The sequence below is a fragment of the Mustela erminea genome, chromosome 1 (assembly GCF_009829155.1).
Source record: "Mustela erminea isolate mMusErm1 chromosome 1, mMusErm1.Pri, whole genome shotgun sequence".
Lineage (NCBI taxonomy): Eukaryota > Metazoa > Chordata > Mammalia > Carnivora > Mustelidae > Mustela > Mustela erminea.
In genome coordinates this window covers 86,415,690-86,433,631 of record NC_045614.1, presented here as the reverse complement: position 1 = coordinate 86,433,631, position 17,942 = coordinate 86,415,690, and the positions used below count along the sequence as shown (strand labels likewise).

Here is a 17,942-nt window from a genome sequence, read left to right as displayed (position 1 = left end):
AAAAATAATTAGATTTCATAAAAAGGAAAAAAAATCAACTTTACTTTTTTTCATAATACTTTTATATCAATCTAATTACTAAAAGTACAGTAAAACAAAATACAATTTCAGAAAAATTAATATAAAGTATTTTTAAAGGCAATAATTTTTAAAAAGTATTCCCTAAAAAGCTTCTGTGCATGTTTTTGTTCAAGAAAAACAATAACAACAACAAATTGCCCCTAGTCTAAAGCAGAGGAAAACTTGAATGATCAAAAGATTTTGCCGAAATTTCATTAAGCTAGAAATAGTAGTGTGATATAATACTTTCTTAATTAAAAAAATTCTTAATCCAAAAGTAAGTTATATGCATTTACTAAGAAGTAGGCATTCTTTTGAAGCGGATTTCCTCCTGTAACAGAAATTATTTTTAACTAAACTTGAATCCAATTTCTTCAGTGATATGATAAATACCTAAACAAGCTCTAATTTCATAGTAAGTATTGAAAAGATTTCATAAGTTACCACATGTACTTAAAATGTCAATATGTAAAAATAAATCTGTGAACTGCAGAGCCTTTAAACTTGATATACTTATTATAGGCAAGATTTCATTCACAAATTGGACCTATGGGAAATGCTCAAAATAAAGAAGTGTTTGACTTCAAAGGAAATGGGGAGAAAGTACAGGAAAGAAAGGAAAACGAGCACAAGGGGTACTTCTGTGAAGAACTTGAGGTATACTCCCATTGAGAAGGAAGACTTTGTGGTTCTCTGACATCCTTCCTGGATGACCAAGTTCAACACTAGGCACAGTCACTGTCAACAGAATCAGCCTCTCGGCCTCTGAAGGCCTAAGCTATATTGAAGTTAATGAACTAAAAACCAAGCCTTCTTAAAAGAGACCATATTTTCCATGTTTGATAATGTAGGACTAACAGACTTTCTTACCCTGTAGCTTTTATACAACAGTAAAAAAAATCAATTTTTGAATTATGTAACATACCCTCAGTGCCTTGACTACTTGCTACAATTGTAACTGACAGCACAGACAGCTCATCTGGAAATTACTGGGTTGTAATCATATCGTCCCCATCAATTAACAGTACATACATTTTGAGATATATATCTATCTTTATCTCTTGTAACTGAAATAAAATCTATAAATAGGTACACACTCGGAACAGCAATAAACAGCTTTCAGCAGAATTTATCAGGTCCTGAATTTTCATAATATAGTTAACTCTCTGTTCACTGATAAATGGAGGGTCTATTTTCTATCTATTTGAAGGAGATTTTCAATTCTATGCTTGCTACTCATTTTTCTCTGCTGCTTTTGGATCACCTATTAGTGTGTATTTAGAGGCTGAAAACTCATTTTAATATTAAGTACCACCAGAAAGTTATAACATTTGTGCTCCCTCTTCTTTCTTTCACGACCCTGCTCCCAATGCATATTCAAAGTAGTTTGCATTTCCAGCAAAATATACGTGAATTTTGGGTTTTCTATACAACCGTTCCCCTACATTAGCACAAATCATCAAGAGTTAACTAACCTATGAAGACTGTAAGCATTTTCATTTTTAGAAACAACCATTTTTCAAAGCAAATTTCAAATTCTCCAGCAGAGTACACTAAAAGGGCTAATTCGTTCTCCCTCCTCAAAGGCACCAAGTAGATGACCGTTCTGAGATAGTTTGAAGCCGTATTCCAACACAAGCCTCCTGGTGCAGACTGTGCTCACCATCTCTGGGATCAGGGGACACACTTGCAGACTTGTCACTGTCACAGCACAGCAGGATACTTGTGAGAAACGCCAGTGTAAAGAACCAATGCTGGAGAAGTACTTTTCCTTGTAGAGGGAGTTAACAAATACATCTTGATAGCTGTTTGGAGCTGGAAGGCTCCCCCGGGGAGCAATCCAAACCTCTCACTTCAGGGTGAGGAAGCAAGTGGTCAGAAGGCTTTAGGACTTTGCTTACAGTTCATTTCACGGGTGAGTCAATGAGACCTCCAGTGGCTTCTACGGGCACCAACTGCTCTCTCTGTCTTTTACTGTTTCATTCACACCTTTATGCAGGGAGGGGCAGTAGCAGGAATATTTATCTTTGAGATGAAAGTAGACAAGCTTTTCATGATTGACATGAGAAGAAAGAGAAATAAAAAGAAGAGCTGCCAAACAAGGAGACTCTCTCTCAGCACAGGGATCGGTTACAAAATGCCCTAGTGATACTCATGTTCCAATACTTTGCTTAAGTGCACTGCTGTCTCCTTACAACTGGGGACTTCGTTTTCATCAATTGTTCCATCCTCATGCACTTCCTTTCTCACTTACTGTGATATTAATACTTGACATTTCCTTAGAGATACAACTTTATACTTCTACAGTCATTTGGCTTGGTTCCTCAGAAAATTTAAGCTACAGCATTAAGAGATTCTCTGACTCATTTGCCTGCCATCAGTTAGAATTACTACTGACTATGGCTTGTTATCAAAGCAATACTGAAATCATATTTGGTTAGAACAATAAAACAGTACAATTAAGAAATATATAAAATAACATTCATTTCCATTCTGAAAGTGGGCATGTATGTCTCCTGGCATTAAAATACATTTACAATGTGTTAATGATCTGAAGTCCTCTTTTCTTTAAATCATGTGTGGTAACTCTACATTAAGAAGAAAAGAATGTAGTTTTAAACGAGATAATCTTATGCAAGGCAACCAGAATATTCTAATAGAAACCAACTATATAAAGTCTAATACTTCATCTAGGCAATGACAGATAACACCAGGTCATGGGAGAATAAACATATACTCATTATTGAGTAATACTCATTATTTTGTGCCATTGGGGAATAAAATCCATTTAAGTTTACCAGTGGCAATGTCAACAATTTAAGATTTTTAATAATTTTGGATGAATCTTCTTAAGCAGAGTATATGGAATGTGGCTTAAGGTCTTCATACTGATCCAAGGGTACACGATTGTTCTCAAAACCAGCTCCTGAACATGGCTCCTGAACAAGGGAACCCTTTAAGATGTGACTGAGGCATGGCTCAGGATATTCGTCCTGACACTAAATGGCCACAGACTCTGTCCTTTGTGAGGTCTCAGGGCTGAATTTTGTAGATTTTCTGCCATCGTGTTACTATTTCCTGCTTCTATATAGCATAGATAGCAGAGTCCCACCACTAAAAATAAATGCAGCTGTTTCTAATCTGCTATGAATAGGGGTACTTAATACAGAGCTCTCTGTAAATCGTGGAAAATAAGAGGACACAGGTTCTCAGTAAGAACCTGAAGGGCTGTCTTAAAAGTAAAGTTCACACAGGAGATGATGCACAGAAAAGCCATGTCACAGAAAATGTGCTTATGAGCCGTGGCCACTCTCCGCCACACCAGCAGTGCCCCCGCTCATTGGAGGGCAGCTCTGGACGACGTGGTCTCCCGAGTTTCCTCTGTTCTGACATTCGACGGCCCTAAGTCCTGGTGTGCGGACTCACTCACTGGCTGCTCGCGGTTCTGTTTAGCTTTGCTCCCCCTGTTAAGGGTCTGGCTGGTCTTCCTCAGGGGTAAAGCAGCTCGATGTCTGGCTGCCTGCCCCGCGCTTCTGCCAGTACCAACCACATGGAGGAATGTTACTGATTGTTGGAACTTCCCGTTTCCCATTCTCTCCTCCAGCCAGGAGCACCAGGACACAATGTTAGCAGAATCAGAGTGGACCACTTTCAAGTTCTGCGTTGTGACAGTTCATGCCACAACCTGCGGGCATCCATGGGACTCAGGAGTATACAGTATAGTCCTAAGCATATGAGGACATGCATGTGAAAGAAATACCTTAACAAACCACCTCATAACGTGCTCCTATTAAGAACAATATGGTATCTGATACTGCAACTTAAAAAGGATCTAATACAATTGATTGTTTATAATTAAATATTGTATTAATTTCTATTTCTAGGAAGGTGGTTTCTCATAGGCAGGTGAGGAAATCCCAGGCTACATTGCAAGTGTTTTCTTCAGATTTATTGGTATTTTTTCCTTACCTTTGTTCAATTGCACGGGCATGCTTTCCGATTTCATCAGTCGCTGCTGCTGCTGCTGCTGCTGCTGCTGCTGCTGCTGCTGCTGCAAATGTTGTCTGGGGACCTCTGCTAAGGTCCTGGTGGGAACCACAGCAGCGGAAGAGCTGCCACCACCTGCTGGTACAGGGCCACCCGCACTGCCTGGGGCAGTCATTGCTGGAGAAATCAACTTTCTTCCAAAATTGATCAGGCTATTAGAGACTTTATTTATATTCAGGGGAGCACCTTTGGCATTGGTCCTGTAAAAAAAAAAAAAAAAAATAGAAGGAGAAACATTACTTAAGTTAGAGGACAACCCTATTTCACATATTCCATTGGTATAAAAGATATTTTAACTGCTTTGAAAAAGGCCATTTACTAGATCAGCTATAAGAAGTAAGAACTTAAGTGATCACAGAATAATAGTACAGTAAGATTCTTCAAGAGGTGGTGTATAAAAAAGGTCTTTGAACTTTTCATTCACTCATTCATTCATTCATTCAACAAATGGGACCTATGTTGTGCTAACACTGTGCTAGGTTCTGGGGATACAAATCGTCCAGGGCATAGTTCCCCTCTTGGAGTTTCCAGTCTAGTAGGGGAGAAATATATAATTGTCTTAATAAAGCAAGGTTAAAACCTGTGATGAGGGCTCTAAAGAAGAGGTACAGGGCTGGGCAAGCCTTGGGGTAGTCACAGAAGGTAGCACATATGAATCAAAGTAGACAGCAGACTTCCCATAAGCCCTGACGTGTGGGTATTGGGCTACATTTAATCTGACTTTGAAAAATAAATGTGTCTGAGAGTCACAAAATAAAATTAGTAAGAGTTATATAGAGTTGCCTACTACCTGAGAATTGCAATCCACCTTCACTACCCTGACCAGCCCTGGCTGTCCAAATCTTCCTTCTCCACTGCCCTGCTTTACCTTTATTTTTTCTTATTTATTTGAAAGAGAGAAAGAGAGAGCACAAGCAGGGTCGGGGGGAGAGAATGGGGAGGGAGAAACAGAAACCCTGCTGAGAAGACAGCCTGATGCAGGGCTCCGTCCTAGGACCCCAGGATCATGACCTAAGCCAAAAGCAGACACTTAACTGATTGAGTCACCTAGGTACCCCCCCACCCCATTCTACTTTTCTTGGTGGCACCTTGCATCATCTGACATGCTGCCTATTTTACTTGATTGGTTATTATTTGTCTATCTCCTCCAATCCCTGTTCAAACAAAAGTTTCACAAAGACAAGGATTGTCTCTCTGCTATATTGCCATTGCCTAGCATATAACAGATGTTTTATAAATATTTGTTAAAAGGCACCTACCTGTAGTCTAAGTTTTTCCACCTTTACCATAATGAGTCCTGTTCCTAGCCACGGCCAGCTTCTCTATTTGTGGTCTGGATCCCATCCTCTGATCTTTCGAAATTGTTGCCCCTGCACTTCCCTCTCTTGAATCATCATGTTCTCCTTATGTGTCATTCCCATTAACATACAACCATGGTGTGTGTGTGTATGTGTGACTGTGAGCTTGTGCACGCACACATTTGCACACACCCGCTTGAACTTATCCTTGACCCCCTGAACCTCCTTTCTACTTACTGTTCCCACTTTTCCTCCTCCTCACAATGTATTTTTTCAAAAAGCCATCTTACATGCTACTTCTGCTTCTTTGGTCCTAAGCCTACTACAATCTGGTTGTGGCCTCCTGGCCATTGTTCAGAAACCTCTCCTCCCCCATCCCCAATTATCTCTATGCTGCACAGCTGACAGGTCACTCTTATTTTATCCTGCCCTCAGTGGCAGTGAACTCCGTAAGCACCCCTCCGCTCACACTTCCTCACTTGGCTGCCATGGTTTGCCAGCATCTGTGTTCCAACTCTCCAGCAAACAGAGGACACCAAGTAAACATTTGTTAACGGAATAACTCCTGAATGACTTCCTCCCAGATGATTCATAATCTTGAAGTATCTCAGGGATATTATCTTGAAGACCAGTTACAATTATAAATTATTTTAACCCACTGAGCCACCCCGGTGCCCCATAAATTATTTTAGTTGAAGGAGGTAGTCCAAATCCAGGACAATACCAATGTTTGTATTTTTATTACCCCAATCATTAATAGAAGCTAATTTTCTCTCATTATGCTTTTTTTTTTTTTTTTTCAGAGAAGTAGAAAAATGAAAATCAACTTTGAGGGATGCATTTACTTAATTGGAGTTAACTCGAATTTTACTATCATTTCCTTCTCTCAGATCTACCTGGCAGCTCTTATGTAGTAATTCTCCTACATTTTATATAACAGCTGTATCCTTGGCACTGCTAGATATAGCTTGAAGACAGAACTGATCCATAGTTCTATAATAAAAAGAACACTGTGCTTCTTCCTTTCATAAAGGTTTTCTATAATGGTACTAGCTAATATTATGGGCTAGGTATTGGAGACTTACATTACTTTGGAGATAGGACAAATCAAATTTAAAACCTGGAATTCAGCTTTATGAGGGAAAGATCTATTCATTTACAACTCAATGAAATGTGAAAAAAATCATTTTTCAAATGATTCTTTTTGCACCAGGTTTTATTTTTAAAGAATTTTAAATGCCCTTCCAAAAATTATTGAAAATAACGTTTCTTAATGGAGATAAGGATATATAGTGATTATGCACCACTTACTTCCAGTTTCCAGCTGCTTCCTAATGAAGTACAGCATTCTCAATTTACAGACACTACAGCTTGCCACAGAGAAGACACTCAATCCACGTTTATTGAAAAAAGAAAGAATGAAATGAAAAGAACTCATAAATGGTGGATTAAGTAAGGCATTCACCTCTGGCACTGTATTCTATTCAGTGGCTTGCATACATTCCCATTTCTTGTGCATGGCAGTAGGAAGAAGAGCTATCATGACACTGAAGTTCTACTGCATTTTAGTTTTGCTTGTTTGCAAGTCAAAATTCATAATTCACAGATATGAAGAAGTTATAATGTTGTTACCCTTTTTTATAAACAAAAATGTACTAGTCAAATTCCCACACTGCCAGTTGTAAAATTTATATGTTGATAAAAGTACTAAGAAACTGCTAGAGCATTATCAAGAGAATATGGTTAATGCATCTTCATTACTACTAATAACCGCAAAAAACATATAGATCAAGCTCATGCCGTGCAATTTTTCATCCAAATAGCTCTTAAAAGGGGATGAACACTGTTTTCCTTTTTTGAATATTTTTTGTTTTCAACCAACTTTTCCCCTCATCCACTACCCACTGCTTCCAGAAGAACATTTTCTTTTCAAAACAACTATTGAAGGTGATGCTACATCTTTCAGATATAAACAACTGTAAACCATAGACTTCTAGGTAAAGCACCGTATCCACAGTCTGTTTGTTTTGTAGGATGACAATTTTTTGGCCAAAGGTAGCTAACACAGATCTTAAATATCAGTAGCAGCATTCTTTACAAGAAGTCCTCATCAATTTGCGATGATTATTACTGGCTGTGATGTACACTATTAAGTCATGTGTGTTAAATTGACGAAAATTAATGTAGTTGTCAGAGACTTGATGGACATCGAGTACTGGGTTGGACTAACAATGGAATGCAATGTGTCAACAGTGTTGAAATAAATAGTAAGAGAACTCTGGAGTTAAGACTTTAAGCAAATCTAATGAGTAACTGGTTTTGTATAATCAAATTCTTTCATTATTACTGTCTAATAAATACTATTATTAAATAACAAAATAGTACCATATCGGAGGGACTGTTCTGAAATTGTTGTCAACACCCTACTGTTGGCACAAACTCATTTAGTAGGTTAAAAGAGTAACAATGGGGCATTTTTCTTAAGATTCAAGATTCCTTAAAACACCTGTATCAAAACCCAACCTGGCTTCACTGTTGGGCCCCTTTGGATCAGTTTCTAAAATTCTAAAAATGGGTGGCTCTTATTGCCTCTTCCTACCCACTTGAGCTCTGGTAGCCTGGCTTTCTAATGCATACTCTACTGAAAGAGCTTCTAGTGTTTCCAATGCCTTCTTAACTGCCAGAGTCATGGGCTGTTTTCATTCAACTTCTAAAATTTTTTTAAAGCTTAAAAAAAAACAAAAACAAAAACAAAAAGCCCGAACTAAAATCATTATCACATGATCACCTCTGTAAAACTCTCCACAACAGTGGGGATTTTCCTTTCCTGTTATCCAAACTTTGGCACAATCCCAGGCTTTTTCTTTTCTATCTAAGGATTTATTTTTTAGGTCTGATATTAAGTGTCTGATATTTGTTTATCTCACTCCTTCTGTGATAAAATTTTGTTACATGCTTGTTTATATTTTTGTCAAAGAGTTTTCAATTTATCTGTACTTATTTTTCTTTATACTCTAATTTATATTTTCCTTGTTATTTCCTTTCTTGTGTTCCCCAAGGTTGAATGCTCGGTTTATTCGTTCATTCATCCACTCATTCACTTATTCATTCCCTCTCTTTCCCAAAATAAGAGTTTAAAGCTATATATTTGCCTCTGATTATAGCAATAGCATCAAAGTTTTCCCCACACATTTTCTAAATAGTCCATTGGCTCAATTATTACTTAGGTACATTTTAAAGTTTCAGATGGTTGGTTTTGTTTATGTTTAAATGTAACACCCACTTTGTTTTATTGAATAAAAATAGAAATATCAGAAGAATGGAAGTGGGGGAGAATGTTCTAATTTTTCAAAAGGATTGTAGCAACCACCTACTGGAAAACAGACTGGCTTATTCAAATTTTTTTTACTAATTACTTAGAAATGGTTGTAGTTTATTACAAGTAGCCATATGGTTCACTAAAAACAAGTCATTCTAAGGCAACTTTATTTCTTATCTGAAGTATTAAAATCTGTTAGATTTATCAAGTTATGTCAGTGACAGTGGGATCTAATGGAGGATAAATGTGTGCTCAGTTATAGGTGGGGAGCTGTACCTCAGGTTTACTGCTGAATGTTCTAGCACCCACCAAGGACTTCTGGTGATGACAACTATCTTCACACTTGGTTCACAGACCTGCTCTGCTCACAGTCCATTTTTTAAGGTCATAATCTTCCTTCCATCAGTGAGCTGCACAGGTGGGGAGAGTTGCATAGCTATTCTCTGGACTAAGTTTCCTTATCTTTAAACAAAGAAGCTGAATTATATGATATTTTGGGTCCCTCTTAGATAGAAAATTCTCTAATTTTGTGACTCAAGGAAAGGAAACATGCTCCTATTCAATTTGAGATACCCAATCTATCAGATAAAAGAATCAAAATTTAAAATACTCTCAACAGGCTAGCACAAGAAACGAATTAAACAGATAAAATCTAACTAAGAGAAATAAAATCTTAGCACTTAGGTTAAACCTTTTTATAACTGTGCATTACACACAGAATAGAGAGGTGTTTGATTAACATGAGTTCATATTAAAAAACAAACAGACTCTCAAACAGTAGTGTCTTAGTTTGGTCTATAAGGCTAATACAAGCCCAGAGGAAAGCTGCTATAGAAAAGTAAGATTCTTAACCTGCACTAATACTAAATGAGTGAACTTTTAGTTTTCAGTCTGGCATGTAAGAAGCTTGGAAGTTTCTGCTCTTTCCTAACAACCAGAAAAAAGTTGAACAAATTGAAACAAAACAAAACAAAGCAAAAACAAATTTTTCTTAGATCCATAAGAGAAGTGAGGTCATAGGGCGAACTGCTGTCCCCAGATCAGACAGACTGGCAGATGACCACAGAGAATCAGGCTTGACTAGAGCAGATACCCACAGGAAGCAGAGCTGGAGTAGGGAAATGTGAAGTGCAACTGCCCAGTTATTAGGGGCTGAGAGTGAATCAGCTGGACAGATTAAAAACTCCAAGGGGACTGGTCATACAGGGGGCAGCCCACACTTCTGAGTTTTACCTCTTGGAGCTCTACCAGAGGAGTGTCGTGGTGAAAATGAGAGAAAAACTGTGCGTACAACAGGTGGAATGGAAAGGAACCATTTTGAAATACACCCGAGCGTCCTGTTTTTCTTAACATTATCTGCCCTCAGGAGAAACTATTTAACCAAAGTCTAACCTGCTGAGGTTTTGTCAGAGCCTAACTGACCTGAGGTAAGGGAAGCACCCAACCCCAAACCCCTCTAGCCACCCTGTCCCACCTAAGTTGAGGAGAGTGGATAAGAGGCATGTGTGATGTTCATAGTATGAAGGTGCTGGCTCATGAAAGGTTGAGACCTATTCACAGGACTACACAATGCTTCCTCTCCTCACACACCTTATCCCTGTATCACTGTAAGTCTACTCACAGCAGTTCCTTTAACCCACTACATCATATCCAACTATCAGAAAAAAAAAAAAAAATCACAAGACTTACTAAAGAAAATAAAAAGACACAGTTTGAAGCAACAGAGCAAGCATCAGAACCAGACTCAGATATAGCAGGGATGCTGGATTACCAGACTGGGAATTTAAAACAACTGTGATTAAAATGCGAGGGCTCTAATAGATAAGTAGACAGAATGCATGAACAGATGGGAAATGTAAGCAGAGAAAAGAAAGTTCTGAGAAAGAAAAAGAAAAGAAATAATGGAGATAAAAAGTACTGTATAACAGAAATGAAGAGTGTCTTTGCTAGGCTTATTAGCAGACAATCTACAGCTGAGGAAAGAGACTATCCAAACTTCTGAGGTTGAGGATTTTTTAACAGACATTCCCCAAACTGAAAAGCAAACACAAAAATGACAGAAAAATACTAGAACAGACTATCCAAGAACGGTGGGACAATTATAAAAGGTGTAGTGTATGCATACTAGGACTACCAGAGGAGAAGAGGGAGAGAAAGTAATATTTGAAATAATTACAATTGAGAATCTCCCCAAATTAGTGCCAGACACCAAACCACACACCAAGAAAGCTCAGAGAACCCAGGCAGGGTAAGTGCCCCCCAAGTATACTTCATCATATCATTTTTAAACTTAAGGAAATCACAGATTAAGACATAAATCCTGGAAGAAACCAGAAGAAAAAAAAAAATCTTACCTATGCAAGAGTAAAGATAACCACCTTCTTAGAAACCATGCATGCAAGAAGAAAGTGGAGTATTTAAATATTCAGAGAAAAAACCCACCAACCTAGAATTCTGTACCCTGTGAAATTTCCCTTCAAAAGTAAATACGGTACCTGTATATAGAAAATATGTATCACTGTTAATAGTAAATAAACATATGACTAGAAATACTAGGTGAGAGCCTACATTACAGAAGCTAACTGTATAGCTACAGCAGACAGTGTTTGGTGAGGCATTAATTTCTGGCAGAATTGAGATGTGTGTTTATAAAGTGGAGTAGAATAGTGGGGAGTTTTTAAAACTATGCTGAAAGAGGAATGGCTTAAGAAAAGCTGGGAAACAAGTCTTACAATATCATGAGAGTTGCCATGGGGGAAAGCAGTCCTTTATGGCATGGTTTTAAAAAACAAAATGAGTGGGGCACCTGGGTGGCTCAGTCAGTTCAGCCTCTGCCTTCAGCTCATGTCATATCTCACAGTCCTGGAATTGAGCCCCACATCGGGGCTCCCTGCTCAGTGGGAGTCTTCTCCCTCTGCCTCTGCTGCTCTCCCTGCTTGTTTTCTCTCTCTCTGCGCGTCAAATAAACAAACAACAAATCTTAAAAAAAAAAAAACAAAAAAACAAAAAGAGTTACAAAACTTACAGAAAACAGTTCAAAAAGAAATCCTTTCTAATGGTTTAACATGCTCTATTTAAAATAGTAAGTGCTCCAATTCTGGAACTGTATAAAACGATGGGAAAATCACCCTCAGACACACAGGCTTCCTCGGCCTCGCCCGGGTGAGAGACAGGCTTAGATGAAAGGCCCTTTCCAGCTCTAAGTGTTTATGACCTTCAGGTGCCAAAGGGCTTCTGCCATCACATTCATTAAACTGTTGAAATGACAGAGCGAAATGAGAGGCCTTAAGGAATGTTGACCGAACAAACTTAGGGGCCTGTTTGCCCTGCCTCTTTATCTCCACCTTTCATTTCTACCCTGTTCTCTTTGCCCCTCCTTCTTCCTCCATGTTTATCGTCCTTCTCTTTTCCTCTATTTTTCTTCCCACTCCCCTTTTTTGTATCATAGTCCCCTTTTCTTTCAGTTTCTCATCTCATTCTACCTATACTTTTTTTTTTCCCACCATAAAACCATGGAACTTACTTTAAAATTATTTTCTTAAGTGTAAAGAGTAGTTGGAAAAAGTAATTATAAATACATGATTCAGTTTTTGGATAGAAACTATATTCCCTTTACATCTCCGTTATTTTGCTAGAAATCTACATTATTGACCTACCCTCAATGGATTATCATTCATATTTATTTCTTTCATATTTACGGTCACTGATATTTTCTTTGGAAATTCAGAACAGTTGACAGGGTTGCAACATAGTAGTCTTCAAGATGATTCTAACACGTGAGCTAACATTTATGATATACTTCTGCTTAGAAATTCTGTGAGCCGAAGGCTTCAAGTTCTATCAAATGAATTGGTTTCAGCCTTTCCTAATTCTTTATTTTTAAAATTGAGAATAGCAAATTTGCTTCAGTGCAGACATCTATACGTAATTCTAAATGTTTGCCATATTGTGAGGTTTCTATTATCTTAGAAAACAAACTATCCACATCTCAAGAAACTCCAGGTTTCACAGATCTTTATTAAAACAAAATGATAAAAGTTCATTTGTTATTACTTATTCTTTAGGAGTCATAGGTAACATTTACTCCTTTCAGCTATAAAGGCTATGATTATTTTGCATGTCGCAGGTAAATATTTGTTAATGTGATATGAAGCAAAAGGAGTACAGTACTTGCTAGGGATAAAAAGGGTGGTATAATATGTGTTTGGATATAAGCTGAACTGTGGGGCCTACCTAGATGGGTCTGAACACAATTCATAGTATTTGTTAAACTAGTACAAAAAATAATAAGGAATTATGTATTAGTTGCAGTGTATAAAAATCATTACACTTCCCAAGATTTACCTATAGAAATAAATATTGAGGTTTCTGTTCCTATAGTTTTCAATTCTACCATTTTCAGCTAATTTACTTCCTGACCCAGAGTATCTGAAGGATATAAATTTCTCCCATCAGTAACCATGATTCACAATATCAAAGACTTTAGAGGGTCAGGGATTCTCTGGCCTAGGGAAATGCATCAGAATGAAAGAGGATATAATTCTGAGATGCCCTCATGTTGGGGGGAGTTCTGTCCTCTTCACCTCTCTTCCCTCATTTTGAGAATCATTAAATATCTTCATAATTAAAATCACAAGCAGCTTTTGAGAGTTTGAGGCAGGATGTATGGGAGTCAGTAAAGATAAAGAAATGTGTGAGTTCATGGAAGAGTCCAAGGAAACACTTACACTAAAAAAATACAGGCATAGAAGGGAATGGGTTAGATGCAGAAAAAAATTTTTTTTTCTCTTAATCAAAAAATATATATAAGACCTATATACGAAAAGCTATGAAACACTGAGCGATTTGGAAGACATAACTAAATGAGGTGATCCATGGTCATGGAGAAGAAAATTCAGTAATATTACAGTATAGGTTCTTTCCAAACTGATCCATAGATTCAATGTAATCCCAGTAATTTTTATCAAAATTGACAAGTTTATTCTAAAATTTATATGGGAATGCAAAGGCCTTAGAATAGCCAAAAGAATGAGGAAGAGTAAAGCTGGAGGACTCAGACTACTTAAAATCAAGACTTGCTATTAAAGTACATGAATAAGTGATGATGGTTATTAGACAAAGAATAGAACTCAGAGAAAGAGACATACATACATATGGTCAACTGACTTTCAACGAAGGATCCGGTTCAACTCACTCGGGAAAGGAAAGACTAAATAGATGGCACTGAACAGCTGGCTATCTACAAAGAAAAAGAAGGACCTAATCTCTACCTCACTCCAAACACAAAAATTAATTTGAGGTGGACCACAGATCTAATACAAATACTAGAACCACAGAGCTTTTAGAAGAACGCAGAATATCTTTGAGACTCTACAGTAAAGGCTTAACTCAGCAGGCCTGGGCTGCCGGAATCCCGCGCATTCCAAAGCTGTTTTGGACAGGCCCTTGACAGACAACTGGGATCGCCTCCAGCCCCTGGAAAGTCCTGCCTGGTAAGATTGTCTTCGTAGAGCTGGGGGCTTGGGCCACACCAAACAGTTCCTGCTTACAGTGGATTTATGGTTAAAGTCTGTTTTTATTCAACCTGAGTCCTGTGCCACTCTATATCACTCTGACCTCTGAGGGGACTGGTGACTGAGTAGCTAGTGTTAGTCACACTGTTCTTTTATGCCTACATGACTGACCCCTAATAAAAACCCTTGGGGAGATACCAAAGCTTGGGTGAGTTTCCCTAGCTGGCAACACTTACCATGCGTTGTAATACTTTGTTCCTGGGAGATTTAAGCACTGCACTGGGACAGGGCAATTGCAAACTTGTACCTGGTTTTTCCTAGACTCCAACCCTTTTTCTTTCCTGATTTTAATCTGCATCCTTTGGCAATAATACACTGTACCCATGAGTATAACAGCTTTCTGGAGTGCTGCAAGTCCTTCTAGGGAGTCACTGAAACTCAGGGAGGTCTTGGGGACCATCAAAAATGGAGACTAAAGGAAGGCAAAAGTTTCTTAGATAGGAAACAAAATGTACTAGCCCTAAAAGAAGAAACTGATTCATAAACTTTACTGAAATAAAACTTTTCTGGTGATCAAAAGACATCATTAAGAAAATGAATAGACAAGCCACACACTGGGGAATAATATTTGCAGTACATATATCTGACAATATATATAAAGAATTCCTACAATTAAAAAAAATACAAATAGCCCATAAAATGGGTAAAAAACTTGAAACAAGTGCTTATAAAAGAATATATACAAATCATTGATAAGTTATGAAAAGATGCTCAACATCACTAGTCATCAGAAAAATGCAAATTAACCACAATATGATACCATTTTCAAATCAACTGGGAATGAATAAAACAAAAAAGACTGATGATAGCAGATGTTGGCAAAGATGCACAACTACAGACATTATACAAGGATGCAAGCCACTGGAACCCTCATATATTCCTGATGGGAGTAGAAAAAGGTATAGTTACTTTTAAGGGTTTGGTAGTTTCTTATAAAGTTAAACACCTATCATACAGAGCAAAGAAATTTCTAAATATTTACCTATAAGAAAGAAAACCATATATCCATGAACAACAGCAGCAACGGCAAACAACAACATCTGAACACCTGTACAAGAATGCCCATAGCAGCCTTATTCCTAATACTCCGAATCTCGAGCTAACCCAGTATCTCTCAACAAGAGAATAAACGACTTGTAGTATATTCCTATAATGGAAAGTGACTCAATAATCCAAAGGAAGGAACTATCGCTACATGCAATACGGATGGGCTGTAAATGCGTCATGCTGAGTGAAAAAAGCTAGACGCCCAAGAGTGCACACTGTGTGGTTCCATTTATGTGAAGCCCATGGAAAGGTAAAACCAATATTTGGTAATAGGAATCAGAAGGTTGCCTTGGGGTGAAAGGTTGCAACTGACTGTGAAGGGACCCCAGGGAACTCTCAGGTGAAAGAAATGTTTATACCAGGTATAAACATTTCTGATGGCGGTCACACGGGGATGCGCAACTGCCAAAACTCATCAGGTGGAACATTTCCAGTCTGTGTTTGGGTAAAACAGGACATGTAAATTAAAAAAGAAAAGGAGAAAGATCTGTCTGCTCTGGACTAGGTAGGAGATAGTATTGCCAATTTGCCAAAACTGGTTGGGAATTAACAACCCTCTCTGATATAAGAGAGCACTTTCAGACATGGATGTGTTCACAGCACAAGGTATCTGAGCACACAAATATCGCAAAGTTACATTTAGACAGAAATCAGGGTCCTCTGAAATTCTCATTAGCCAATGAACTACTAATACTGGTAACCATGGACTTCTTGGGTTCACGGCTTGGGGAATATTATTAGCAATTATTTCTTTATGATTTTTTAGCAAGAAAATAGTTCTGAGCAATTGCAGTCATTATATAAGTAAATAGAATAAAGCCGAATTAAAAAAAATTCTTGATCATATTAAATGGAAATTGTCCAGGGGGATTTTATAATGGCTTTTAGGTATTCAAAACAGTATTTGTTTACTCAGTTATTAAACTAAATATTTGCTAACCAGTATGAACAGTTCCAGGTATTGTGCTAGGAATGTGAAGATTCTAAGATGCAGATCCTGACATCGGTGTGAGTTATTCTACAACTGAAGGTACAAAGCATTTATTTTATTAATATTTGAATTTGTTCTCTGTGCCAGATACTGAAGAAACAGTAGTGAATGAGGTAGATATGGTCCCTGTCCTCACGAAGCTCATCATATTCTAGGACAAGATTGATAGAAGGATCCTTGGGCTTCTTGGGACTCTGCACTTTCTTAGAACATTCTAGTTAGGCCAGGCCCAGAGAGGAGTCCTATGAAGGGCTGAGATCCTGCTCCCATGAAGAGATGCAGAATTATTAGCCACCAGGCATTCTGGGGTAAGAATGGACTGGATGCCATCACTCTCTCTAGGCATGGGAAGCCCAGCAGAAGAATATGGGATATATCTTAAGAGCTCAGGGTACTCTCCTTATTAGAATCTTCCTACCCTGGAGACTGGCTTTGGGTTAGATCTCATGCAAGGTTCCCAACAAGGGGCCTCCTGCAGAGGGCCTACCTACCAGGATTATAATTCTGGAATCTTTCATCATTGATATGAATTGTTTAAACTATGCTCTGACAGGGGGGTGAAGGTCAGAGAAAAGCTGGAGTAGTTAGCACAGAGAATGTTTCTGTTGATCAGGTGAGTCGAGAGATCAGGAACTGAGCTTGGTACCTTTGGTCTTTAAAATGTTGGTGATACGAAATTGCTTCAGCAAGTTAAAAGGCCTTCAGTGTGGAGCCTGTGGAAAGGCACCGCTAGATAAAGTTACGTGCTCTTGAGGCACTACTGCCATCTTGGGTGCCACCATTTCATCCCCTCTGCAGAGCAGAGAGAATTAAACATTTTGAGAAATCATGTTGTGTCATTTTCAAAACAGAAAATCCATGAACATTCTGGAATAAAGAAGGTATGTGATTCTACTCTTAATGTAAGCAACTGCAGTATTTAAAAACTATGAAATTCTGTTCCATGCCTACTCAACTGGGCATTTTAGTAGTTACAGATTCCTAAATAAATTGATAGGTCCTTCTGAAGACTGGTCACAAATTAGATGTACTTATTTTTTTTATAGCAGCAATTTCTGGTTATTTAAGGACAAAATTGGAACAAGATTTGAGTGTTAAATTGTCGTTCTGAGCTTAAAAGTTGAATGAATAAGAAAATGTCAATTCCCATTTTTAAAAAGAAATTTGCAAGTAAGTAAAATCAGAGCACAGTGAATATTATCCACACACGTAATGGAAAATCTACCACTAAAATACCTAGGCACTTGCTTTTAAAGACTTAATTATAGCAATCCATGGTAAAGCAGAGACGAGAAATCAGGCTTCTTGATTTCTAGAGATATTCTTATCCATGAAATCACATGTCATCTTTGCATCCTCATCCCTTATTTGGATAAGCAACACAAATAGAAGTCCACTGCCATAGATAAAGCAGGTATTAGTTCCCTGCTTTCAGGTGTCTGCCTGTCTCCTGTCTGTTTTCTATTTATTGATCACTTCTGGGGGTTCCTGCATGTGTATGCCCCCCCTCCATCATTCCTACTTCCTCTCTTGCTGCTTCATGACAGCCCCAAGGCATTAACCCTTTAAGAGCCCCTAAAAAGCTAAGAAAGTAGTTGCAAGGTTAA

The 17,942-nt window shown here is 38.0% G+C and overlaps 1 protein-coding gene across 6 annotated transcripts in view; it reads right to left on the bottom strand.

Annotated features, from left to right (window-relative positions):
- TBC1D5 (TBC1 domain family member 5) overlaps nucleotides 1-17,942 on the bottom strand; it is a 550,005-nt gene that overhangs the window by 66,310 nt on the left and 465,753 nt on the right. For all 6 annotated transcript variants that reach the window (XM_032332177.1, XM_032332146.1, XM_032332153.1 and 3 more), the window contains one exon: nucleotides 4,030-4,307. In XM_032332177.1, coding sequence (XP_032188068.1) covers nucleotides 4,030-4,307 — 278 coding nt within the window. The remainder of the gene's footprint in view (nucleotides 1-4,029; nucleotides 4,308-17,942) is intronic.